The sequence below is a fragment of the Aotus nancymaae genome, unplaced genomic scaffold, assembly GCF_030222135.1.
Source record: "Aotus nancymaae isolate 86718 unplaced genomic scaffold, 86718_ANA_hifiasm-v0.15.2.pri h1tg000011l, whole genome shotgun sequence".
Classification (NCBI taxonomy): Eukaryota; Metazoa; Chordata; class Mammalia; order Primates; family Aotidae; genus Aotus; species Aotus nancymaae.
The window spans coordinates 1556224-1583417 of NW_026988422.1; the positions used below are offsets into that span (position 1 = coordinate 1556224).

The following is a 27194-nucleotide window of genomic DNA, read 5'->3' on the forward strand; positions in this document are numbered from 1 at the left end:
ACTAAATATATCACAGCTTGAAAGATAGTGTCCCCATTTTTATCAACTTCCATAGAATTCTTAATTGATTTTCAAATGGCTAATATTGCTTTTAAAAATTAGTTGATCAAACTCTTAAGCTCTTATTTCTGAATGTCTTGTTAACCTAGTTCAGACTAGACCGGGGTCAGCAAACTTTTTTCATATAAATTCAGATAATAAATACTTTACGTTTTGCAGGTCCAGTCATCACTGTCATAACTCAACTCTGCTATTACGGTGTAAAAGCAGTTATAGAAAATAAATATGTAAACAAGTATGGCTATGCTCCAGTAAAACTTTATTTATGGACAACAACATCTGAATTTTATGCAATTTTCACATCACAAAATAGTCTTATTTTGATTGTTTTTCAACATTCACAGTGAGTCGAATTTGGCCTGTGAACCACAGTTTGCAAACCCTCCCCCAAACTCAAAGTCACATCCTGAATTGCATGTCACATGTCTTCAGGAAAAGAAATTTGAAACAAATCCAGAGAGAATTGTGTTTTACCTTAGTTACTCCATTACTTAGTAATTATCAGTCATGTATTAGACCAGTCATGTATCTGTTAAAATCAGATATTTGATTCTAAAAAAATCTCAAGATTAATTCAGCAATCTTGAAGGTAAATAAATGAAGGACCAGGAAAAGACATTAGCTTAAAAGTATTAGGTTGTTAACATTTTTGTTACAAATAGGATTTGTTTTCACTCACTTGGATTTTTATCTGCTTACTTTAAAAAAACAAGTGAAATCACTGTAGAATTACTAGGTCAGCTTCTTTTATTGTCATTGTTCTTCAGAGGCCACACTTTTGCAGAAAAAGGATGTTCAAGAGGCAAGATTCTTCATATTTCAGTGTTACGTATAGGTCAGACATTATTGTTTTGAACTCCAAATAGTATTCTCACTTTTTAGTTGTATTTGCATTTTTTTTGTCATGCAAAGATAGTCTTTATTCAAATTTAATGGAAACAGGGGTCACTATACTTTGTAAGACAGGGAAAAATGAAATTTAAAAAACTTCTTTTTTAATGTAAAGCAATATAATCACAATACCAGAATATGGAACGCTACAGTTTATTTCCTGTGGGTTATTGGAAGTATCAGTTTTCCTCGACTGTGCTATTCACAACTTGGTTAAGTCCAAAAATATGAAACCAAAGTGGTAGGAAACTTAAGGCTTAGCGCTTTCACTAGATGGCATACATATAAAGGCGTCAATTCATGAGCAAAAACTGGTTGAACTCACCGTACCTACCTATGTGGTCATTCCAGCCTTAGAGCTGGCAAGGTTAAGAAGCTCCCTCCCTGTAGGAAAGGCCAGGCCTGAAAGCCAAGGCGTTTCGGATATTCTACTGTGGGCCATGAGTAAAAGGGGATTTTCTAAAGAGAAAATTTTTTTCAGTGAAGCAGGAAGGCCTGGCACCAGGAGGCTTTACGGAGAGGAAGCACTTAGTTCTAACAATTAAGGACACACCATTAGGGGAGTTGAAAATGTACAACAGTAACATGTTCTACTCCAATCACTTGTGCTACGGCTAGCAAACATGCACAAAAGACTCCTCGGGTAGTTCCCCTGTGGTCGTAGGCAGTGAGGACCTTGCCTGGGACGTAGATCTAGATCGGGAGGGTGATCTGAAGGCAGGCCTGGATCGAGACTTGGACCCCGATCGGGTTTTTGAAGCTGACTTTGATATGGAGCCTGATTCTGACGCAAGTTATGGTTTCTATTTGGAATTGGATCTCCACGTGGCCCGGATCTCCTGACTGGTGCCAGCATTCTCACTCTGCCCTCGGCCTTCCCTCTGGCTGGATTCAGAGTTGGGAGCGGTCAGTGTCTTCCTTTTTCTTCTTGCTGCTGCCCGCCTTGCTGCCTCGCTTTCTGCTCCTCTCACTCTCGCTTCGGCTGCGGCTGCGGCTGCGGCTGCGGCTCTCCTCCCTGCTTCTCTTCCTGCTCTTCCTCTTGCCCTTGCAGCTCCTCCGGCTCCAGCTGCCCGGTTTGCTCCTGCTCCGGCTCCGACTCTGGCGGAGACTCTTCTGGACCCTACCTTCCTCCTGGCTCCTGCCCCACTCACACTCCCTCGCTTCTCCTCCTCCACTCTCCTCTCCCGGCTCCTGCTCCGACTTCTGCTCTTTTATGCCTCCTAGGACTCCGGCTCTTGGGTTTCCTGGCATTGTCATCGCTCTGGATCTTCTCTTCAGCTTGGTCTTTGCGCTTGCTGCGGCCCTTGCCGGCACTGCAGCTGGGGCTGCGGCTCTTGTCCTTACTGGGGCTCCTGCTTTTCTCCTTCTTTTTTTTTTTTTTTTTTTTTTTTGAGATGGATTTTCACTCTTGTTGCCCAGGCTGGAGTGCAATGGCGCGATCTCGGCTTACCGCAACCTCCGCCTCCTGGGTTCTGGCAATTCTCCTGCCTCAGCCTCCTGAGTAGCTGGGATTACAGGCACGCGCCACCGTGCCCAGCTAATTTTTTGTATTTTTAGTAGAGACGAGGTTTCACCATGTTGACCAGGATGGTCTCGATCTCTTGACCTCGTGATTCACCCGCCTCGGCCTCCCAAAGTGCTGGGATTACAGGCGTGAGCCACCGCGCCCGGCCGCTTTTCTTCTTCTTGTTCCGACTCTGACTCCGGCTCCGGCTCTTGCTCCGGGAGCGGGAGCCCTACCTGGACCGGGGTTGCTCTTAGAATGACTGCTTTGGCTGCTGCCACTTCGGCTCCTGCTCTTAAGGGAGTGTCTGCTTCTACAGCAAGGCCTTGAATGAGCCGGCTCCTGGAGTAGGACCGGCGTCGTTTGGAACCTGGCTTGTCTTCCACTAATCAGATTTTCTGCCATTGACTTTTCCAAAGCTCTTTTCATATCAGAATAAGATACAACTTCAATCGCCGCCTTCATTTTTGCGTCCCTTGTGAGCATCCACATAAGTCACTTATCCTGCCTGACGCATATAATCCTTTAGGTCTCGCCAGCTGCACCGATTTGACAGATTCTCCACAATAAGAATGTACTCTGTGCAAGTAGGCGGGCCATGTTTATCTCGGCCACTTCTATAACCATATCCACTGCGTCCAGAGCCGTAACTGCCATCTCGCCGGGGGCCGCGGGCATGCTCAACAATTACTCGCTCACCACAAAGGTCTTTGCCATTCAGTTCATAAACAGCATCATCTGCATCACGCAGATCATCAGACTCCACGAAACCATATCCGTTCTTCAGATCCACCTCCAGGATCTTCCCATAGCCCTTAAAGAAGCGCTCCACATCGGGCTCCTGGGCCTGGTAGCTCAGGTGGTCATGTACACCTGCGGCATCCCAGCAACGGCAGTGGTGTCTGGCCCCGACCCCACCTCCTCCTTAGGCGGTGGGCAAAGCCTGTATTTTCATTTTTATTAAATTATTAATGCATATTGCTTGAAATAAGCATGATTTTGTGTTGATAATCCTTTTGTTAAAATATAACTTTATTTATATTATTATTATTTTGAGACAGAGTCTCTCTCTGTCAGCAAGACTAGAGTGCAGTGGCACAATCTTGGCTCCCTGCACCCTCTGCCTCCCAGGTTCAAGTGATTCTCATGCCTCAGCCTCCCGAGTAGCTGGAATTACAGCTGTGCACCACCACACCCCACTAATTTTTGTATTTTTAATAGAGATGGGGTTTTGCCATGTTGACCGGACTGGTCTCAAACTCCTGGCCTCATGTGATCTGCCTGCCTCGGCGTCCCAAAATGCTGGGATTATAGGTGTGAGTCACTGTACCGGGCCAACATAACTTTACTCTGAAGACTTTTGTCTTAATGGGATTAGAACTGCATTACCATTCTGAGTTTCTGCTGGGTCCCATAGAAGTGTCGACATTTTTCTACCCAAATTTTTTAGTACTTTGTATACTGTCTTGCCCCTCTTTTCGTGTTGCCTCTTAAACTTATGCCAGCTTGGATAAAAATGTACTTTAGGGAGTCTCCTGACATGAGAGAAAACAGTTTTGAAATCTTCAACATACAGCATGTTTTGTGCTCCTCTTCAGAGTAAAATTTTTCCCAAAGTATTTTGTTTTTCTGGGACTATTGTTAATGCGTGTAGTTTTTCCTTTTTTATGCTTCTTTTCAATCTGTTTGGTTTATACTGTAGGAATTCCAGGGGGTTTTCTTCTGTTAGCAAATTACCAATGTTGCATGTCACCTGGGCATAACTACTTTTCCTAACCCTATCGTAAACCATTGCTATCTCTTAGCATATTTTCTCACTTATGTCTTGACTGAATGGACTTCTCTTCTTCATTTACTCATTCTCTGTTTACTCAAGATTTATCAAATACCTATTTTATGTCAGCACAGTACTAAGCACTCCGCACATATGTGTATTATTTTTTTGGTGTTACAGCTTCATCGCCCTATGTTTTTTTGTTTTTTTTGGTTTTTTTCACAAACAAGGTCTTGCTCTGTCACTCAGGCTGGAGTGCAGTGGTGCGATCATGCCCACTGGAGCCTCAGAGTCCTGGGCTAAAATGATCCTCTTGCCTCTGCCTCCCAAGTAGCTAGGACTGCAGGTGTGTACCAGCACCCTGGGTTTTTTTTTTTTTTTTTTTTTTTTTGAGAGACAAGGTCTTGCCAAGTTGCTCAGACTGGTCTTGAGCTCCTGGCCTCAAGCGATCCTCTCACCTCAGCCTCCCAAAGTGTTTGGGTTACTGGTGTGAGCCACTATGCCCAGTCTTCACCTTCTTTTGTAGTCCATCCCGTTCTACTATTCTCTTCCTGCTTTCCTTTCACTTACACTTTTCCACTTCAGACTTTCAATTCATTTGACCTCCCCTTACCACCCTCTGCCACTTGCCTGCTGGTACTACTGCACACCATCCCTCTCCGTGCTGCCCAGGCCTCTAGCTCCTCCTCCTCCTCCTTGAAATCGCAGGGGCCTAGGGGTGTTTGTACAGGGCATTAGTGCAATGAGGCGGGCTTAGTTAGGTAAGTATGGGGAATGGCAGTTCCTTTGCTCTTGCTCCGCTGGTGCTATGCCAGGACAGCAGGCTAAAGCAATCCTTAACCATGAGGATTTCTTCTGGGGGCATGCTTCCAGGTTTTAGTGAAGGATCACAAAAAATATTTAGTGTCACTTCATTGATATTTCCCCCACCTCGACTGAAGCTTTTTGAAATGTTTTTCAAAAACATTTCAAGATCTACAGGTGATGCCTGTAGATTTTGGTTTAGGGATCCGTGTTGGGATTCTCTGCTTGCATATCTCCTTAATCTTGAATTAAACAAGAGAATGAAAGGTAATTAATGGTTTTTTGAACTGTCTTTTGTGTCAAAAATGCCTTGTCTTAAAATGTCCCCTATTACTCTGTCCACACTAAATTATAGGCACACCTTTCTCTCAATTCAATGAGAGTTTTCAGTGTGGTGAAAGAATTACCTTAGCTCACTGCCAGGGAACTGTGTCTGGCCTTAGAGATGGCTGTTTGAATTCAGCATTTTGTATTAATAGTTGGGCATATTAATAGGTTATCAGAACTGGAAAGGACCTGAGGAATTACTTCAGTTTCCTGTTTTACATATGGAAACTCAAGGCTTAGACTGATGAATGCAAAGCTTGGTGTCACGTGAATGAAAATCCAGGATTGGAATTTGAGTCTCCTAACCCCAAGCTTTTGTTGAATCAACTGATTTTCTATAGTGTTTATTCAGGGAAGAGACAGGAATAAACAATGTCCTGTGACATGACAAATTGTATGTTTTTTCGAGCACCTGGAACAGTGCTTCATATCTCCTTAAAAGATCTCGATGTTATTGACCTTTGATTTAGATATGCCCTGATTGCTATAGAAAGTAACAATACCAATCTAAAATTTTTGTTAACAGTCTAGCAATATGATTCTGAGGCCTGGATTATATAGGAGGGGAAACATACTGGGAAAATGGGTAGGACACTAAGTGTCAGCAGTCAGGTATGCTCACTACACCAGTGATTGTCAGGTATGCCACACAAAGGACATATTCGGCTGTTGCTCACTTTTGTGATGCTTTTCATCCTTGTAACTAAGAATTATCACTTTGTTTTTTCCCTCCTGGTCATAAAGAAATCATAGTTTTAGACCTTAAAGTATGATTTTAATTGTCACATCATCTTGATGGAAAAACCTGATTTTCTTGACTCAGATTAGGAATTTTTGCTATTACCTTTTCTTAGCAAAATATGATTAATCAGCCAAATTTTGTAGAATGAAGAATTACTTCTGTATTCACTAGAAAACTCTTGAACCATTCTAGTGAATTCAGTCCTATCCCAGACTGACTCTAGATAGTCCATCTTTGGGTTAGATTATATGTAGGAGGAAGAAACGGGTAGATTTGGGTGTGAGTCTAGGCCTGTGAGTGTGTATGTGTGTGTATACACATGTAGAAGTAAAATAATTGTAGATGTGCTGCGTTTTCAGGATGATCTTCCTCAGGTCCACCAATCTGAATGAACTGTCAGTTTGCTGCTTCACCATTTCCTGGAGAGATGGTCCTTTGGCCTTTCATAGTGGTAATTTTAGCTTTCCAGATATTTCTGTAGATGAATATATCTGGGCAGTGCGTTGGTATGAGTTACCTTCTCCCTCCCATGTGGAGGAAAGCGTTGGAGGTGATAGTTCTTACGACGTGTAGCTTCCCACAGCCATTTTGGTAAATAGGCTTATCCATAGGCAGTGTGGGGGCATTAGTGGAAATCTTGGTGATGCCTGTAGATTTTGGTTTAGGGATCCGTGTTGGTATTCTCTGCTTGCATACCTCCTTGATCTTGAATTAAACAAGAGAACAAAAGGTAATTAATGGTACAGTTGGTGGAGAAGCAGACATTGTTTAGGACATGGAGTCAGTTTGGAGGATTTGGCTTTGAAAGCACCAGTTTCTGGGGATATATCAGATTAAAGATTGTCAGGTTGAAGAAAAACAAATGTCAGCAAAGTAATTCTGCTGGTACATGTTGAATGTGTGCTGTGTGCAAGGCCCTTGATAGAGATAGTGTTAGAGATGGAGATGGCTAGATACTTGGCAATCACAGTGTAATAGGACATAAACAAGAGTAGTGTCCCAAATTAATCTCAACAAAGAGCCATGAGATGGCCAGAGAAAGGTTAATTTCAAATGAGATTGTCCAAGAATGCTTCATGAAGAACATAGCATTTGACTTGGGCCTTGAGACTTTTAGAAGTTTCCACATAAGAGTTCGATGAGATGGGCAGCTCCAATGATGATTATGGAAATAGCTTGGTAGTATATATCAAGGGTCTTATGAATCTTTTCTAGGATATAGTCCGAGAGCCAGGATATTTGATTTTAGCATTGTTTATAATGATGAAAAATGGATAAATTGATACGATGTGTTAAATGAATTACAGTACAATTATGACAATATGCTACGTTCATGATGCTAAAGCAACAGGAAAATGTTTATTTAGAAATGTTAAAAGCAGAATTTAAAACCATATACATGCTTTAATTATTCACATGTGAAGAGAAAATACTAGAAGAAAATACACCCATGCTATTGGTGGTTAACCCTGATTAGTGGACTTATAGGTACTTTTTATTTTTCTTACATTTTCCATGTTCTCCACCTATTTTATAGTAAGTTTGCTATTAGAAAAAGCAACACTAAATTGTTTAAGGGATAAAAAAGGAAGGAAACAACTCAGAGATCAGGGCATTTCTATGAACAACCTTGTTATCCAAGCCATGAGGAGTAGAAGCTGCAGTCGAGGTCGATGATGGACTAATCAAGTCTGCTAATACTGTGACTGTAGCATTAGTAATAGCCTTCCCAATATACGTTTCTGTGATGTCCTGTAACTTTATCAGGATTTAGATTGGTTCTCCAATTTAGTGTACCAAAATCTATGTTGGGATCCTTTTTAAATTGTAGATTTCTGAATCTTACTCGTATACGTTGTAATTCATTTGTTTGTAGATATGCCCAGGAATCCACATTTTTAATAAACTCTCAGAGTGATTTCTTCGATTCAGGTGGTCAGCCTACCACACTTGGAAAACTGCTGCCATAATTGAACTTCCTTTAGATGTAAGCTTTGTGTTTTCTTCACTTGGAACTGTGGCCTACCTGGGTATGCATAGTTCAATACTGTGAAAGGCCAGTACAGATGGCTATGAAACACAGTATTGGTGGAGCTCTTTTCTTCTGAGCAACACTGATATCTGTTTGTGAAGAACATGTGGCCTGGGTTGGTGGTCACTGATAACTTTTGGGCCCAGCTGCCTGAAAGTTACTGGGCTCCTAATTGTTTCTGCACCATGGATGTGCAAGCTTTTGTTTTCTAACTCTAATTTTATTACATAGTTTTTACCTCTAGGTGGCAGCAAAGGCTTGTTATTTTATTAGGACAACCTTAGTTGTTATTCACAAACCTTAAAAAAAAAACAGTGTCTTTTTTGTTTTTACTTGTATGAATTTTATGCTTGGACATGTTTCAGTAAATGAATTATGGAGCAGTAAAGTGTGTCATCTCTTGGATCATTTTTATAGAGCGTTATGTCAAATAGCTGCAAGAAAGTTTTGTCCAAATTCGGAATGCATATTGCAAGAGAAATCCATGTATATGACTCTTTTAAGACCACACAGTGAATGTTCTACTCAGAGTTGGAGGCTCCTGGGTTTCATCAGAAAGCAGATGTCTTAGAGGAGATTAAGCAAGTTGGAAAGCTCAATCATAGAACAAAATGATTTTTTTTAAATGCTTAACCCAGTTCAACATGAAGACTGGAATTTGGAATGGATTAAAAGTCTGAAGGATGTTGAGTTCAATGAGGCAGAAGAAGTAGTGCCACCTAGGGAGCAGTAGAAAGAAGAGTATATTTGTGGAATGTATTAAATTCTAAACGTGTTGGTTTGTCTTATCCACAGAGTTTCAAAAGAAACCAACAATCTAGCCGGGGCGGTGACGCATGCCTGTAATCCCAGCTACTCAGGAGGCTGAGGCAGGATAATCACTTGAACCCAGGAGGCAGAGGTTGTGGTGAGCCACGATCATGCCATTGTTCTCCAGCCTGGGCAATAAGAGCAAAACTCCATCTCAAAAAAAAATTAATTAATTAAAAAAAAAAAAGAAAGAAACCTAGCAATCTAGAAGACTCCCTGGTTATAGCTAGTCGTTAGATGGCATTGAATCATAATGATCAAAAGAAGTATGGAAAGGTGAAGTGTTTTCAGTTGTAATTAAAGTCACAGGTCTACAGTCCAATTTCTACATGACTCTTGTTCTTTCACATTATCATGGAGGGCAAACATCTATAAATATACCAGAACAAAATCAGCATTAATGGAGAAGCTATCAGATCTCAGACAGCTGGAGTCAGGGTGTTTCCTTTTCTCTAAATGAAATTAATTTTGTAAATGCTTTGAACTTTTGGAGATGTATTGGCAACATATTGTGTAAGAAAGCAGTGTTTTCTCAGGAGTGGTCCTGATTCCAGGGCCTGCGTCACATCTTAGCTCTAGAGGTTGAGAAGTTTAAGAGTCCCAGAGACCTCTGGTGATTTTGATATGTAGTAATTGAGGTCGGGGGGACAGTGGGTGGATTCAGGGCTGCTTACTCCCCTGGGGACTCAGCTGTGGAATGCTTGGCCAAGGCCATGTGTTATCAGAATGACAGTGTTCTTGTATTTTTGTTTTTATCTCAGTGTTTAATGGGAAAATATATAAGTAATGATGATAGATATGGTGATGAAAAGGAGGAAATGCTGAACTGAAGAAAAATATCTTTGAAATATTATTGCCTTCTTTTCTTTTGTCTTTTCTATTGTTTTACAAGTCACTGCTAATTTATGGTGGGGGTGGAGTGGAAATAAGAGACAATGAATCTGGCTGCTAGCCCAAAATTTCATAATGATTTTTTGGCTTTTTTTCCTCTTGATTTTCTCAAATCTTGCCCATTATGCAATAAAACTTTATCACTACAAGTTTTACACTTTATACAGGAAAGGGTCTTTCAAAGCGAAGCCCTTTGGTTTGGTTAGCTTATTCTCATTAACCTCCTATGAGAGATCATCGGTTTTAAATAGTGTTCTACTGCTATGGTTTATATTAAAGAGCTGTCCAGTATCTGATGCGAAGGTTAAACTGGTGCCTTTATTCTATAATGTATCATGGTTTGTGGTTGTACCTAGTCACCTCCCAATCTCTCTTTCTGTGGAAATTATACAGTGGGCAGTAGGGGTGATCCAAGAATAAACATTGAAATAGTTTTCAAAATCCCTCCAAACTCAGTTGCTCCTACTTTGTGCCAGACCTAGCATCACATGTAGAAATCTTTGTTAAAATATACTAACCTTTAATAGTGGCTTCCTCATTTGTCCTCTTTTTTCCATCTGTGAACTTTTTCCTTTTACCTCAGCTTTTCTTTTTTTGTACCCTTTCCTGCCTCCCACCTTCTATTTCTTTCTCATTTCTTCATTTGCACCCATTTAATTGTTTTAGTGATTCTCAGGCTTACATCTTATAACAGCCTTTTGGTAGTATCTAGAGCACAAGCCAATCTTGGGTCTTCATTCCAGGTTTGGCACTATCTAGCTGTGTGTCTTTGAGCAACCACCTCACCAACTTACAGCTTCCTCATTTGTAATCTTCATCTGGGGGTTAAAATACCTACTTCTAGATGTTCTTTGGGGAGTAGAGATATCGTGTAGGGAAGTCCCTGGCCCATCATTTAACGTTTCAGGTAAGTGTTAGTTGTTCTGTTGTGATTGTCATCATCATCTTTTTTTCCTTATATCACTTCTTAAGATGCCGATTTCTTGGTCATAATCCTAACTTCTTTGATTGTTTTACCTTTCATGTTCTCCTGCTTTCTCTCTCAGCCTTCCCCTCTCTCCAGTTTTTTATAGGAGGTAAGTTACTAAGGGTAGGAGTTAAGGCAGCTGAGTAAGCGGCACTGATTCCTGGGCTATCCTTCTAACCACCTTTGGCCCAGAAAAGGTCCCTTCCTCCATTATTTACCCTCCTTATGCTACTTGGTCTAGTCCTCGTGACTCTATCTTTTTTTTTAGAGTTCACCTAGAGACATATTATCTGTTCTCTCCTGTTTTCATGTCTTTTGTTTGAAAAATGAAGTAGTTCTACTACATCACCTGTAAAGTCTTTTGGCCTTGACATTCTCTGATTCTGTGAAAAGAGCAAACAGGCCAGCTCTGACTACCATGTGTCTCACTGGCCATGCGATCCTTTGTTGAGCACCTATTATGAGCACTAGTTAAGTGCTGGATGGTGTAGGACCGTGGTTCTTAAATTTTATATACCCAGAGAGCCTGTTAGGATGCAGAATCCCTGCAGTGGGAATTAATAGGTCTGGGAATGTGAAAATCTACAAAGTCAGATGTGATTCTGATGAAAGTGATGAATGACTACATTTTAGGGAACATTGATATAAGGGGTTCAAAAATAAATGATAGCTGATTCTTGCTTTTGAAATGATGGTATAGGAGGTGTAAGAAATATAAAATGAAGCAGAATGATGTGCAATAATAGAATTACAGACACCAGTTTTGGAAACTCAGTGGAAAACTAAAATGTAAGGAAGGTTTTCCAAAGGAAGTGACACATGAGGGATGAGTAGGATGTTAGTATGAGGAACTAAGGAAGAGGATTCCAGCCCTACAAACAGCATGAGCAAAGGTAAGAAGGCCCAGTGGTATGTGGGAGGATAATGAGTATGGTGTTCTGGTGAACATGTGGGTTATGTCCAGCCTTTCAAAGGAAGATGAAACGAAAGATTGTAGGCCATGGTAGAAGGTTTGGACCTTGGGCACTAAGCAATTTTAAGTGCTGTTTTCTGGGAGGCTGGAGAATTGGCATAATCAGAATGGTATTTAAGTTGAAGGCTGGGCTAGGCACGGTGGCTCACGCCTGTAATCCCAGCACTTTGGGAGGCTGAGGCGGGTGGATCACGAGGTCAGTAGTTCAAGACCAACCTGGCCAATATGGTGAAACCCTGTCTCTACTAAAATACAAAAATTAGTTGGGCGTAGTGGTGGACGCCTGTAGCCCAGGCTACTTGGAAGGCTGAGGCAGGAGAATCACTTGAACCTGGAAAGTGGAGGTTGCAGTGAACTGAGATCACGCCACTGTACTCTAGCCTGGGCAACAGAGCAAGACTCCGTCTCAAAAATAAAAAAGGTGAAGTCTGGATTACAGAGGTGAGGATTAAATGTAGTAGATTACCTATCTTACAGTACCATCTTTTATAAAGTCTGGACTTCGGGAGTAGTAGTACAAATAAGAAGCAGGGAGGACAGAGAAAGAAATCATATGGCAGAGTGGAGGGTGAGCAAAGTAAAGAATAGTTTCCAAATGTTGAACCTGAGCAATGGGGAAGGTGATGGACCATCACAGAGGAGAGACAAAGAGCTGTTCAAGAAAGATAGTATGTTGGGTTATGGGCAGATGCTAAGTCTAAAGTATATAGTTGGGCCTTCCATGTGGAACTGTTTGGTAGAGTTGAAATTTTGGAGATGCTGCTTTGAGGATCATTATAGAGAAATTGTTGATACTAATCAACTGTCTGAGACAGCCAGGGAGAAAAATTTAATTCCCACTCAACTGCCACTCTTCTTCTCCCACCATAGGTACTGTTACATCCCTTTCCCAGAGCCTGAGATGAACTTTGTGGGGCCATACCATGTGCCCACATCCTCTGCACAAGGCTACTTGATCTTACTGATAAGAATGTAACTAGTTCTGAGAACAGCCACCTAAGGAGGCATTTCTTCCCATTACATGAACAGTGCATAGTGATTGAATCATTATCCAGGGACTGATTGGCTTGCTGGGGGAAAGGAAATCCTGGCCCTCTCTCCCAGTAACCTGGCTGGCCCCTCAGCCATTGTGTCTGAACCAAGCAGACAGATTACATAAACTTGTACTCTAGAAGGGTTTGCCACTCCTTGGCACAGAGCCAGGCAGTAAGAACAGGATAGCCTCCCCAAAGCATATTTTCTTCCTCATTGGCAGTCTGAGAAAATCTGAAATAGGGCCATAGTTGACAGGTTTGGCCTAAAAAAATAGTAATAATTGTCCATTGTTCTCCTTAGTCTTCTCATTGTCCTTCTTAGAAGCTATAATCAGCAGCCTCAGAAGCATTTATATTTTTCAGAATTTCTGTAATTAATATGTACTCTTATAATTAGAACATTTTATATGAAATAAATGGACTGCTTATATAAATTACTGTAAAACTGTTCTTCTCAGCACAATCCTACTCACTGATTCCCTCCCTGTTGCCCTAAAGGAACTATCTGTCTCCTGTGTGATGGATCCTTTGAGGATCTGTTGCAGTTTTTAGTTAGCTCCTGTTGGATCCTTTGAGGATCTGTTGCAGTTTTCAGTTAGCTCCTGTTTATATAAAACGGTGGTTTTATGAGGCTTCAAAAGTGACTGATCTCAGGCACAGCGAATTCAGGCAAGAACACCATGAAAAGGCATAGGAATAGAAAAATAATAACTTTTTCCTGTTAAAGAGAGAAAAAAAAAACCCAGCCAAACCACTGATTGTAAAGGATAGTAATGCATTTTTGAGGAATGACTTTGAGTTGTTTGAAAAGCGTCTGTGTTGATGTAGGTTACTGTATTGTGAGGGGACGTAGGAGCCAACTCGACAACTTCCCTTTGCAGTAGCAGTTTTTATTTGGGGTGCTTCCTTGGTTTGCAGTTTTGTACTCCTGAATTTGGAGACTGACAGGTTGAACCCTAACACTTCTCCTCCTAATCTGGAAAGATGCATGGTGATTATGTTTTAAAAATGATTTTGGGAGTGCCAGTCTTTCCTTAGTAAGTTACAGTATTCCTTGAGGAATAGAAATCCAAAATTAGAGAGTACCATCTGGGAAAATTGTCTGTTTCTGCAAAGGCAGATTTGCACCAAATGTGGCGTAAGTTGGTGGTGCTTGTCTTTGTAGTGGCTAGACCTTGATCCCTTGATTGCCTTTTCTCAAAGTCTTGGGTCATCATCAGGACCATCAAGGCAGCCACCTACTTATAAGCTTGGATGTGCGTGGTTGTGATGCTCCTTCCATGAATTGTTTTCACTCACTTGTGTTGCTTTTCTTTCCCATCATCTCTGAGGCTGATCAGGCACCTCCTACTCTGCACGTATGGACTCCCTGTCCAAGCTCATTCTTTATGCTTGGCATTTGTGCCCTTTGCTTATAGAATCTTGCCTTAGCATAGAGTGGACACTGACTGCAACTTTTGTGTTTTCTGAGAACAGAGTCTCCTGATGAGAACATGAGCTTCTCTTTGGACTTGCTTTCTCCCATCTCCTATCCCAAGTGCTATCACCAGGTCAGTCTTTCCCATGCCTGCCCATTTGTGGGGGGCTTGGCTTCCACGTTCATTATCTCATGCCCTAACAGTGGCTTCAGGGTGGCAGGTGGAGTTGAAAGGAGAGGCAAATCACTATTGGCTATGCTGATCATGGAAGATTTCAGAAGAGGCAAGCATTGATCCAGACCTTTCAGTGTGGGTCCCACTTCACTTGACAAGAGATGAAAATTGTGTCCATGTAGAGCAGTGGGGAGGAAAAAGGGGAAAGCCCTGTGTATGTTTAGTGACATTCTGAATGTTCTGGCTGAAGTGGCAGATTTGAGGTGGAGCACAAGGAGGTCACAATAGACAACCTGTCTATCACCACAGATAGTGGAAAGGATCAAATTCAACTTCTAATGAATTTAAATCCTCTTGCAACTCAGTATGTTTCCATGGAAAGAGAATGGAGCAACAGAATCAGACCTGTTTTCACACCTCAATTTTGTGACATATTAACAGAATGACCTGGAACAGCTTCCTTGTGTGTCAGAGTTTTAATCTACTTATCTCTAAAGTTGTCATAATACCCACTTTCTAGGGTCGTTGTAAAATAAAACAGTATTGTATAATGGATTTGTATTTTGCCTTCTCTTTTATAGTATGTTATCTCACTACACAGAAGCCTTCTGTGAAGACACAGAGACTCCCTAGTGCTGTATTCACGGTTCTTCACAATCTGACAGGTCTGTGCCCTTCAGGCCCTACCCTGCCTCAGCTGTCTTGGCTTCATCCACATTGCACTACTCACTGTTCTTGAATGTTGGTCGTCTGCCCTCCTGCCTGCCCCCACACCTTCACCTTGTGGGCACCTCTTTGGAGCACCTTTCTTTCTTCTCTGTATCCTAGTCCTCCCATCCTCCAGCCCCTGCTCAATTCTCATCTGGTTCTGAAGTCTGATCCCCAAATCCCACCTGAGAGTAACCTGCTCTTCCTCTAAATTCCTGTAGTACTTCCTCTACAGTTCCTTCTCTGTGCTGAGCTCTTAACTACCTTTTAAGTTACCCCTTAACTCCTGCCCTTTATTCCAAACTTTAACACCTGCTTAGCTGTCTACCACAACAATGAGCAGTATCACGTGCTTCATAAACATTTGTTGGTTCATTCTTGTAGGTAATTGGTTGAGGAATGAAGGAAGCCTGTATCCTAATAGAAGACATTAATGCCTGTGGTGGTTATAAGCTAATAATACAGAGGGAATTGCAGCTTCTCAGAGAGGACCTTTTAGAAAGGTCTTAACAGTAGAGTTATCTCTTCAGTTCTTGGTATTCCTGCTGAAAACCATTTATTTCCCTTCTCCCTGACACCATATAAGGCCAAGGTGGATGGTGTCTACAGTCTATTTCTCCCAAAGGCACATGAGAAATGGAAAGCTCTAGTTGACCTGAAATTCTAGTTTAGAATTCAGGTGTCTTTGAAAGAGACAGAAGTGAAAAAAATACTATAATAATACAAATATAAATGTGCAAGTATGAACATGCTCTGGGCCAGTCTGTGAAGTAAGTGGAAACAGTTATGCCACAAAACTCTTCATTGTAGGTTTTTAAAGTTGCTTTGAGGCTTATGTTTACTCAGGTTTAAGGTTCTCATCTCTAGACACCAGACAAGAGTTTTCATATGAGTTGTCAAATTTTTCCCACAGTAAGTTATGTAAGAGTGGAACTGGCTTACAGAATCACTTGGACTGTCTCTTTAATATGGTGATTTTTAACCAGAGGGTGGTTTTGCCCTCCAGGGAACATTTAGCCATGTCTGGAGACATTTTTGTCACAGTTGAGGGGATGCTACGTGGTGTGTAAGTAAAAGCCAGGAGTGCTCCTAAACATCGTACAGTACATGAACACCCCTCCTTGCTCACAGCAAAGACTTATGGGGCCCAAACCATTAATAGTCCTAAATTTGAAAAAATGCTCTAATGGGGAGAAAAAGCTGACATGATTAGGGGTAAAATAAATTAATTCATAGAATTTGTCATTTTTAGTCCCCAGAGACAGGCTTACTCTGTCGTCTAGGCTGGAGTGCAGTGGCACAATCTCAGCTCACAATCTCCACCTCCCAAGTTCAAGCAGTTCTCCTGCCTCACCCTCCCAAGTAGCTGGGATAACAGGTGCCCACCACCACACCCAGCTAATTTTTTTGTACTTTTAGTAGAGACAGGGTTTTACCATGTTGGCCAGGCTGATCTTGTACTCCTGACCTCGTGATCCACCCGCCTCCGCCTCCCAAAGTGCTGGGATTACAGGCGTGCGCCACTGCGCCCGGCCAATTCATAGAATCTTAGAGAAGGAACTGTCTCTAAGTGAAAAAATGAGGAAGAAGTTTAATTTCTGGAGAAAAAAACCTGATGCAGGTTGTTGGCTTGTTTATGCCCCAACCTTATTTCCCAAAAGGAATTTTAAACGATTTAAGGAGGGTGACAAGACTTCAGATTCAGAAGTCATTGGAAGTTAGAACCAGACGTGATCTTCAAGATCACCAGGTTCAATTCACTTATTTCACAAAGGTTAAATGACTTGTCTAAGGCCTCACAGCCGACTAGAAAAAGCATAAACTAGAACCTGATCTATTTGCCTGCCTCCTGCTCCTTCCCTCAATCACTCCATTTAACTGAATTTTTTTTGTGAATCTTTGTTAATCTACTGTAGTATTCCTTAATCTCCAGTTTACTGTATTAAATGTCATCTGTTACTCTTGTTTCTTGTTTCATTCCAGGTTAATAACCTCTTCAAAAGCAGTGAATCTTTCATCTCCATAATATTGGCCCTAGTAGCAAGTAAGAGGTACACAGTTTAGTGTGTCATGATCAGTGGATTCATCAATTGTGTACATGTGATGCTTTGAAGAAAACATATTGCATACTAAGACACTGTACATGTCACTGAGACACAAGTTTTGTTGCATAAGGATTGTTTCCACTCACTTGATTGGCAGATGGTCCAGAGCATGTGCATATTTGAACATTTACATTTGGTTAATACCTTTTCAGATAAACTGGAGCTTTCCATTTCTCACATGACTTTCGGCAGAAAAAGAGTCTAGACAATCTGCCACCTTTGCCTTAATGCAAGAACAGCAGATAACTCCTTCTATTGCTTAGACCTTTCTAAAAGGTCCTCTCTGAGAAGTTTCAATTCCCTCTCTATTAGCTTGTAACACAGCATGAATGTTCATTAGTAACCTTATCTCCACCTATCCAAAAGCCTCAGGAATGGCTGAGGACAAGGTAGGCTTTGTAGGTCTGTAGAGCTTATACTTGTATATTGTCATTGTCCAAACCTGGCTACCCTTTAAAGAGCTAAACAAAACAGAGGCACAGTCCTATCTTAAAATGGGCTAAGGACATGAATAGACAATTCTCGAAAGAAGATATACCAATGGCCAATACACATATGAAAAGATGCTCAACATCACTAATTATCAGGGAAATGCAAATCAGAACCACAGTGCGATACCAGAATGTCCATAATCAAAAAATGAAAAAATAATAGATGTTGGCATGGATGTAGTGAAAGGGGAACACTTGTACACTGCTGGTGAAAATGTAAACTAGTACAACCAGTACAGAAAGCAGCATGGAGATTCCTTAAAGAACTGAAAGTAGATCTACCATTTGATCCAGCAATATCACTCCTGGGTATCTACCCAGAAGAAAAGAAGTCATTGCACGAAAAAGATACTTGCATATGCATGTTTATGGCAGCACAATTCGCAATTGCAAAAATATGGAACCAGCTCAATCAATCAATGAGTGGATAAAGAAAATATGATACACACACACACACACACACACACACACACACACGCACCAAGGAATACTACTCAGCCATGATAAGAAACGAAATAATGGCATTTGTAGCAACCTGGATGGAGTTGGAGACCATTTTTCTAAGTGAAGTACCTCAGGAGTGGCAAACATTGTATTTTCTCACTCATAAGCAGGAGCTAAGCTATGAGGACACAGAGGCATAAGAATGATACAGTGGACTTTGGGGACTCGGGGGACAGAGTAGGAGAGGTGTGAGGGATAAAAGACTACACACTGGGTACAGTGTACACTGCTCAAGTGATGGTTGCACCAGAATCTTAGAAATCACCACTAAAGAATTTATTCACGTAACCAAACACCACTTTGTTCCCCAGAGCCTACTGAAATAAATAAATAGGTTAAAAAAAAAAGACAGTCTCGAATAACCCCTCAAATATCATACCAGGACCATTTGGCTATGAGGAGGAAGAATAACTCACTAAAATAAGAAAACTAGTTTCAGTTTTTCAAAAAAATTGCCTCAAATAATAAGTTTTATTTCTCTTGACCAAAAATTTTGTCAGTGAAATTTTAAATAATGCCACAAGTAAAAGTGATTATCCCTGGGATAGCTGACTGCAATGCCAAAGGTTATTCCTGAATACATGTTTATGGCAGCATTGTAAGTGTAAAATCTGGTATCCTTATGGAACGTTGACAGATTTCTAAGTGCTGCCATGTAAATGGTGTTAATTCATTATCAAATTATGAAGTACTTAAAGGTGTTGGCCAGTTAACTCACTAGACTCCCTCAAGATTCCTTCCCCTACAGTGTTGCCTTTGGGGGATGCCTGCTCTCATGGTACTGATTGCCCAAAAGCTTTACCCTTCTTGATGTACCTTGAAGAATGGAAAGGGTCCATCTGCTGGAAAGGAAAGAAGTTGGAGTTTAAGTAAAATGAATTTAAGTGGGGTTTAAGGTTTGGGAACCTTAGTAAACTACTTGTCTTCCTTGCTCTTTCTTGTATTTGCTTCACCGTGCCATAAGGTGAATGGAGTCCTTTGTTTTGGTTTGTCTAACTGCCTTATTTAATGTGTGTTCTGGACCCTTCCCAAGAAATACTACAGAGCTAAGTTGAGGGCCTGGGATCTGAGAGAAACAGAGCTTGTAGGTGTCAGACAGCCTGCTGCAGCTCAGCCAAAGATTCAGGCATCTACACTTTGCTCCCGTTATAAAACTGGGAATCTTCCTACCCAATAAAATGAGAGTTTGTATTGAACTTTGCTTTTAAATAAAAAGAAAACGTGGAGAATACGCCTTCTGTTTGTCATGCCAGCTACTAGAGGGTAGAATAGCCACACTTCCTAGGACAGGTGTAATTTAAAGAGAGGGACTGTGGTCAGAATACATTAGCCAGTGCTTGTCAGTACAGATGCTTTTTTACTTATGATGGGGTTAAAACCACATAAACCCACGATAAGTTGAAAATATTAAAAGCTGAAAATATGTTTAATACGCCTAACCTACTGGATATCATAACTTAGCCTAGCCCACCTTAAACATCCTCAGAACACTTCCATAAATCTACAATTAGGCAAAATCATCTAGTGACACAGCACACTGTAGAGCAGGGGTCCCTAAACTCTGGGCCACAGACTGGTAGCAGTCCCTGGCTTGTTAGGAGCTGGGCTGCACAGCAGAAGGTGAGTGACAGGCAGGCGAGCATTACTGCCTGAGCTCTGTCAGATCAGCAGTGGCATCAGTTTCTCACAGGACCACAAACCCTGTTGTGAAGTGCGCATGCAAGGGATCTAGGCTGAGGACTCCTTATGAGAATCTAGCTAATACCTGATGATCTGAGTGGACTGTTTCAGGGGACGGTTTCCTCCTGAAACCGTCCACTCAACCCCCCGGCCGTGGAAAAATTGTCATCCATGAAACCAGTCACTTGTGCCAAATTGGGAACTGCTGCTATATAATATCGGTTGTTTACCCTCATGATTGTGTGGCTGACTGGGAGTTGTGGCTCACTATCACTGCTCAGCACTGGGAGAGAGTATCTTACAGCATATTGCTAGCTCAGAAAATGATCAAAATTTGAAGTACAGTTTTAAGGTGCAAGTAACCAGCAGAAGAGTATGTTAAAATGCGCTCCCAGAGGTTCTGATTTGATAGCTCTGAGTGGAACTTAGTATCAGGGGATTCTCATACAGGTATCTTGGATCTTACTTTGAGACACACTGATCTATACAAGTGTTTGGGGCATGCATTTTTGCCTATCCTTTCTCTTGGGGTTACAAAGCAAAAAGATTATTTAGAGGGAAAAAAATCTTAACAATAACAGAAACCAGGGTATAGAAAAGCTGAAGTGTTGGTTAAGTTGAAGGTCATTCCTTGCCTTTATCTAACATATTGCAAAGGAGACTCACTTTGTAAATATTCAGAATCAAAGAAGTTACTGAAACGTTTTTATTGGGAGTTTTACTTCGACTAGTAAAGCTCACAGAATCCTTAGACTACAAATATCTAAACGTTTCTGATAAAATACCCTTTCTGTGACCATCTCGCAGCTCCCCTAATTTTATCCTTCATGGATGATATGGTTCGGCTCTGTGTCCTTACCCAGATCTCCAAACTGTAATCCCCAGTGTTGAGGGAAGGACCTGGTGGGAGGTGATTGGAACACGGGGCGGTTTCCTCTGCTGTTCTTGTGATTCTGAGGGGGTGTGCATGAGACCTGACGGTTTAAAAGGGCAGTTTCCCCTGTGTGCTCTCTCGCTCTCTTGCTGCCAGGTGAGATGTGCCTTGGCTTTTCTTTGCCTCCTGCCATGATTGTAAGTTTCCTGAGGCCTCCCCCAGCCACGAGGAGCTGTGAGTCAATTAAACCTTTCTTCTTGATAAGTTACCCAGTCTCAGGTATTCTCCATAGCAGTGTAAAAACGGACTAATAAAATGGGTGTCAAGAAGCTCCCAAGCCTAATATCTTAGTATTGTAAAATATAGTTGTGGAGACCTTCCAAATAGAGTTTGTGTAATTGTATCATGATCTTGACTGAACAAGTATCGAGATTCTTTCATATGTGTAAAGATTCAAGTGTAGTAATGCACAATGTCCTAGGTAAGGATGACAATTTTGTTTTTGTCAATGCCCCTAGAGAGTAGTGGCATCTTCTTGGGGTAAGTTTTGTCATTGCTTTTAAATGAAAAAACATGATAAAATCATTCAAATCTGTGATAGGATTCTATCATTGAAGAGTTAAAGAGACAGAGGGACTGTGAGTAAAATGAAACTTGGTTCTGAAGCCAGGACTTAGACCAGTGAGAGGATGGTATGAGTTTTTCAGATAGATGTAAAAACAGTCTCTTCTATGAGCACTCATGGACCAAAGAGTACAACCCTCCACCCCCACATATTTCATATGAAGATTTTCCAGTGTCATCTCCTCTTTTCTTCCTAGTTTTTGGGGGAGTTGTATGATTATATGTCAATGAAAAAGGAAGTTCTGTAATCTTCCCATCTCTCTTCCCCCACTCTCTCTCTCTCTCTCTCTCTCTCTCTCATACACACACACACACACAAATAAGAAACGATTTTTTTTAACTTAAAGGCCAGAAATCTACAGTGTATCATTTTAAGTATAATCCTATAGTAAAAAAGATGTTTTGCAGAAATTAGGCTACCTTTATGATGAAATTTAATTAGTGACACTTTTAATAATCTACACATTATTAATCTGTCCCCTAAAATTTATTTTGATGTGATACAAATTATTATCCTGAAGGAATCCTACCAGTAGAAGTACTTCTAAAAAAGAGGTATTCCTTCAAGGTTTGGTAAATTTCCAGTTATGTTAGATCGTAACTACTTAGGAAGCCTCTATATAGTTACAATCTGGAACAAATGATTAAATGAGAATTTGTACATTATAATCATGAAACACAGGACTTATGGTGTTAACTTTATTACAGAGAATTGCTGTGGCTCACATCAGAAATTGAATCCTTTCAAAATGGGTGGGCTGATGAATAGCCCAAATATGACTTCCAAACTCTATTAGTTATGAGTGTGCCAAGAATGGATTTCTTCCCTCCCCCACTGGCCCCCACCAGGACTTGGGGCAGCCAAGAGGAATCTGGGATGATGGGAATTTCTTGGCTGGTTATCTCTGCCTCTTTATCTGTTTCCCCCAGTGCCACCCAAACATGTGTTTTGTTTATGCCACTATATGACAAAGTTGAAAAGACTTTGTTCTTAAATCGTTCTGATTTCTATTGTTCATAATTTTATGATCAGTTGATCAGTGCCTTCCAAAATATTACATGTACCCACTCTTCTTAAATAGAAAAAGATCTCATGAAGCAGCAGCATTTTCATTGTCTGCTTTGAAAGAGCTAAAATTAAGTTTTCCATTCCTCCTAGAGTTCTGGCCAAAGGTGACTTAAAAATAAAAATAGTTTTAATAAACATTTAGACCATGATGTATTTTGTAATACAGTCGGGTCACTGCTGATTCCTAAGATAAATGTGTTTAAACAAGAAGCTTTCTCATTCATCAGGAGCCTCGGCTTTCATCTAAATTTATTTAATGATGATGCAAGCCCATAGTGTTGGTGTTACAGTTCGTCACCATGGAAGTGTTTCTGTCAACAAATCCTTGCTTTACTATCATGAAATTGATTTTGCAGAGGCAAGGAGGATAATTGTGAAAGCTTCTTTTTACTCTTAAAGATCTTCACAGTTTGCCTGGATGTCTAAATGAATTGTATTTAAAATCAGTAACTGGCAGTAAAATTGACCACACTAAATTAAGTTATGAGGTTAGTAAAGGGGAAATGGCAGTAAGCTACTTTGTCTGAAATTGTCTTTTGGGAATGTGACTTGGGGACCAGACTTGTAATTTAAAATGTTCCCTGAAAGCTGTTATTCTCTGCTCACATACGGATTATGCCCAGGGAGTCCCATAGCAGAATTTCTAGGATGATTTGGCTGAGTTTTTCTCATCTACCTTGTAAATGGCATAATCATCACAGAAGAAATTTATAGTATATTGCCTCTTTCAACTAATATAGTGTATTTTTTTTTAAATACGCCTTTTCTATAACAAGTTCATAACTATCTTTGGCTTTTATTTGCTTGTTGAGAGGTTAAAAAAACAAACTAAGCTTCTGAATGCAGGCCTCTTATGAGCAGGGTAAGCAGCACCTACATTAAGTAATTCAAACTGTTTTGGGAACCACATAGGAAAAAGAAACAAGAATGACTTTTTTTTGCTTTGAAGCAGGGTGTTCAGGAGCTTATGTCACAGTGGCTGGAGCACTAAGTAAATTTGGTTGTAGTCATATATGTTTTGTGGGAGTTTTGATCTCTGGTAGAAATATAGTCAACTCTTATTGTCAAGGTAACTATATTTCCAAATGTACTTTCTCTGGCTTCCTGTCACATGTCAGAGCTTTTTTTTACCATCTGCTTATATGTGCTCACAAAAATCAGAATTATTCAATAGTATTTTATTTCATTATCAGTAAACATTTAAGTTCCTAGTATATTCTAAGCAATGTGCTGGCCTCTAGAGATACTGAGATACATCCCAAGCATGAAGTTATGTTTGCTTCTGAAAGATCTTATAGTTCACTTTGAAATAAAAGAGATGTAATTTTTATTTATTTGAACCACTTTCTCCTCCTCCTAATTAGAAGTTGACCGTAAATGGGACATAGGTCCTGTTTGTTTTTAAAGAAGAATTAATAGAGATTATAAGCAAAAGATAAAATTCTATTGTACATGCAGAAATATAACACAGAATGACCAAAAGAAAATTCAGCAAGCAATGGTAAACATAACAAATTATTTACTGCTTTATAATGTTAAAGTATTTCACCAAGACAAGTTGCAGTCAAATTAAAGTGAGTTATGGAAAATGAAATACATAAAGATGTATTTATACAAGTGCAGACTAAATATTTTCCATACAAGTATGTAAATGAAAAGATATACAGTAAGTGCACACTTGATATGACTATGCAGGCAACAGTTAGTTTCAGTATTCTTGTATAGTTCATGCACAAACCTTCCCAAAGTACGAGTTCAGTCTTTGGGGTATATGGAGGGATGATTAAAAAAGGATTGAGTTCCTTGCAAAAATATCAGTATGGACTAGCTGAGGGTAAGTGTGGTCAGTTATATATATTACTTACTGTAATTTGTGATTGTCGAGGAAGAGGTGTGGCTGTTGGTGTGATAGTAATACTGCTGGTGACTTTATTGCTCGTTTTATTTAGTGCCCCATTAGTTAAGCCTTGAGTTCGGTTATCCTGCAGTGGTGCCGAAGGGCTGGCAGGTCTCACAGGGCTGGCTACAGCTTGCATGTAAGGACTTCCTAAGTGAATGTGGATTTTATTATCCTCAGTAGTTATCACACTTGCACTGTTACTGTTTGAACGCTGAAACTGCCATGATGACTGCCGGTCTGGGGAGACTCTGAGTATCGCATGCTTGGCACTGATTTCTATTGGTTCTGGGGAGCGTCCCTGCTCAGGAGAGCTAACTGAACCAGTCACAGCCAAAACCTGAATAGGGGACATTGTCCTTTCTGGAGTTAGAGAACCACAAGACTCTGGGGTTTGTGCTCTGGCAAAGGTTGCCATGGTAATTGGGGACATGCCTTGTTCTAAATTCATGAGGTCTTCAGTCGAGGTTTTGGATTTTACTGGTGTTATGGAGGCATTTTGGAGGATGGTTATCCTTTGCTTTGGGGTGCCACAGTTCGGTATCACTGCAGTACTCGTGTAAGAGTGAGGACTCTCTGTGGTCGGACTTGTGATTTCAAGAGTGGCTGTGTTTTGTACATGGTCTGGAGTAACCTTTATGTGAAGTGGCTGCCCAGGTGTGTGGCTTAGGACTAGATCTCCAGGTTGCACAAAGTTGGCATTGGGTTTAGTTTGTATTTTTCCATTCTGAGGATGGCCCTCCTTGGATTTCATCCAAGGAATCCATAGCTTTCTGTTAACAGGACATGGAGTAGACTGGCTGCATTTGAAGGACAGCACAGATCCCTCATCATTGGGATCATCATCTTGATCCTCACTCTCCTCATATAACTGACCATTGATGACTGCACGTTCCAGAGGAATGAGGCTCTTGTAATCAGGTGGTTCATTGTCTACGGCTTCTGTCTGAACTTCTTTAGAAAATACTTGAGGATCTGAAATTCTTCTTCCATTGAGACTAGGCCTGAGGCTCTTACTGAAATGCCGGTACCTCTCTAACTCCTTAGTGAGATTTTCAATCTCTCTTCCTAAATCTCTGTTCCTGTTTTCTTGTTGATTTAACCTTTTTTGCAGGACTGAGTGATCTCCCTGGAGGTGACATATTAGGTCTTCAGTTGCCATGTATTCATGAATTTTCTCTTTTAATGCATCCACTTCTCTTGAGAGGTGCCCTGACTTAGCTTCTTCTTCTTGAAGCCTTTTGAAAAGCCATTGTTCGTGGCTGGACTCTGTCTTTTCTGCTAACTTGTACTTAGCAAGTTCCATTTTAACATGTTCCAACTCTTCAGATAAAAATTTAGCTTTATCTTGTTCATTAGCATACCTTCGTTCTAGAGTCTCATACTCATCTTCTGTTTTCATGAGGTCATCCTCAATGGCTTTCATGTCCTTTAGCTTCAGTTTCAGTCTTTCTACTTCTTGAGAGAGCTCCTTAATCTTATTGTTTTCTTGGTGTAATGCTGTTGTGGATTTCCCAGAGTCTTGATTTAATTTGTTTTTTAGGAAATCTTTCTCAATTGCTTCCAATGATTGAAGCCTATTTTTCAACATGTTAACTTTTGACAGGAGATCATTTCCTTTCTCTACTTCCGCTTTCAATTTGTTTTTTAAATCATCTCTCTCCTTGGTTACGCTGTACATCTTTTCTTCTACATCGGTTTTGGACTTGAGCGCCCTTTTAGTTTCCTCAATTAACTTCTCAGTTACTGCTGTTACTTTATTTTGTTCCACTTGAAGCTGAGAAGAAGCGGCTTGTAATTTATCTTCAGTTTGCTTTAATTTTTCACTCATTGTTTTCCGTTCGTCTACAAACATCACAGTTAATGTTTTCAGTTTAGTTAAATCCTCTTTTAGAGTGAATTCTGTCTGTTCCAGCCGATTTTCAATTGCTTCTAGCTCTTTAATCCTTACTTTTAAACTCTCCAATTCTTGAGACAACTGCTTTGTGGTCATCCTTTCCTTTTCTAAATTGCATTTCAGAGAGTAGCATTCTTGTTTGCTTTTGTTGAAAGCGTCTTCTAACTTTTCCAGAGCCATAATTCTTTTACTGAGTTTTTCCACCTCTAGTTTAAAGTCTTTACTCTGTGATGTCTCCTTTTCAAGCCTCTTATTGAGATCTCTGCACTGCTCCTCCATTTTTATGAGCTCTTCATCTTTCCCTTCCATATCTAGCACACGTTTCCTGAGCTCTTCCACTTCAGCCATGATGCCAGCGTTCCCATATTCTCCCTTACTGATTTTTTCTTTTATATCCTGCAGCTCCTCTTCTGCTTTTCGTAAAGACCTGTTTGTCTCTTCTAACTCATCAATCTGCCGGCTGAGTATTGCCAGCTTTTGTTGAAGCTGGCGATTTTGACTGTCCTCATTGGTGAGCTTCGCCATAATTGTGTCTTGGTCCTGGTGAAACTTTGTGGTCTGCGTTTGCAGTTCCTTCTCTAGTCTGTTTGCCTTCTGCTCTTCCTCCTGAACTCTGGCTTCAGCAAGGGCTAGCTTGGTATGTGTTTCCTTTGCATTTGTGGTCAGCTCTTGGATTTTCTGTCTTTGAAGGGTGAGCTGTGCCGTCAGTCTTTGTTGTTCGTCCACCACCATCAAAGCAAAAGACTTCAACTTGGTCAGCTCCTCTTTCAGGGTGGTGACCCTCTTCTCCTTTTCTTGCTCCTTCTCTTCCTGAGACTTGATTTCTTGATCAATTAGCTTCTTTAATCTGAAAAATGTAAAGTGCATTTTATTTTGTGATTGAGGCTTTAGTAATTCATCGACTGTACTTAAATACATATATAATTTAGAACTTATGTAATTAT

At 40.7% G+C, this 27194-nt stretch overlaps 2 protein-coding genes and 1 pseudogene across 6 annotated transcripts in view; 1 reads left to right on the forward strand and 2 right to left on the reverse strand.

Annotated features, from left to right (window-relative positions):
- The window catches only part of CMSS1 (cms1 ribosomal small subunit homolog), a 366636-nt gene that overhangs the window by 13643 nt on the left and 325799 nt on the right, over positions 1-27194 (forward strand). The gene's annotated exons all lie outside the window — the stretch shown is intronic.
- On the reverse strand, positions 303-3337 carry LOC105734254 (serine/arginine-rich splicing factor 4-like; annotated as a pseudogene).
- FILIP1L (filamin A interacting protein 1 like) overlaps positions 303-27194 on the reverse strand; it is a 285964-nt gene continuing 259072 nt past the window's right edge. For 4 of the 5 annotated variants that reach the window (XM_012476992.2, XM_064374539.1, XM_064374538.1 and 1 more), the window contains 2 exons: positions 24322-27097; positions 303-6807 (listed from right to left, as the gene is read on the reverse strand). In XM_012476992.2, the coding sequence (XP_012332415.2) occupies positions 6616-6807; positions 24322-27097 (2968 nt within the window). In that variant the 3' untranslated portion in view covers positions 303-6615. Of the gene's footprint in view, positions 6808-23958; positions 27098-27194 lie in introns of those variants that run through there. The other variant, XM_064374540.1, reaches the window with a different exon arrangement.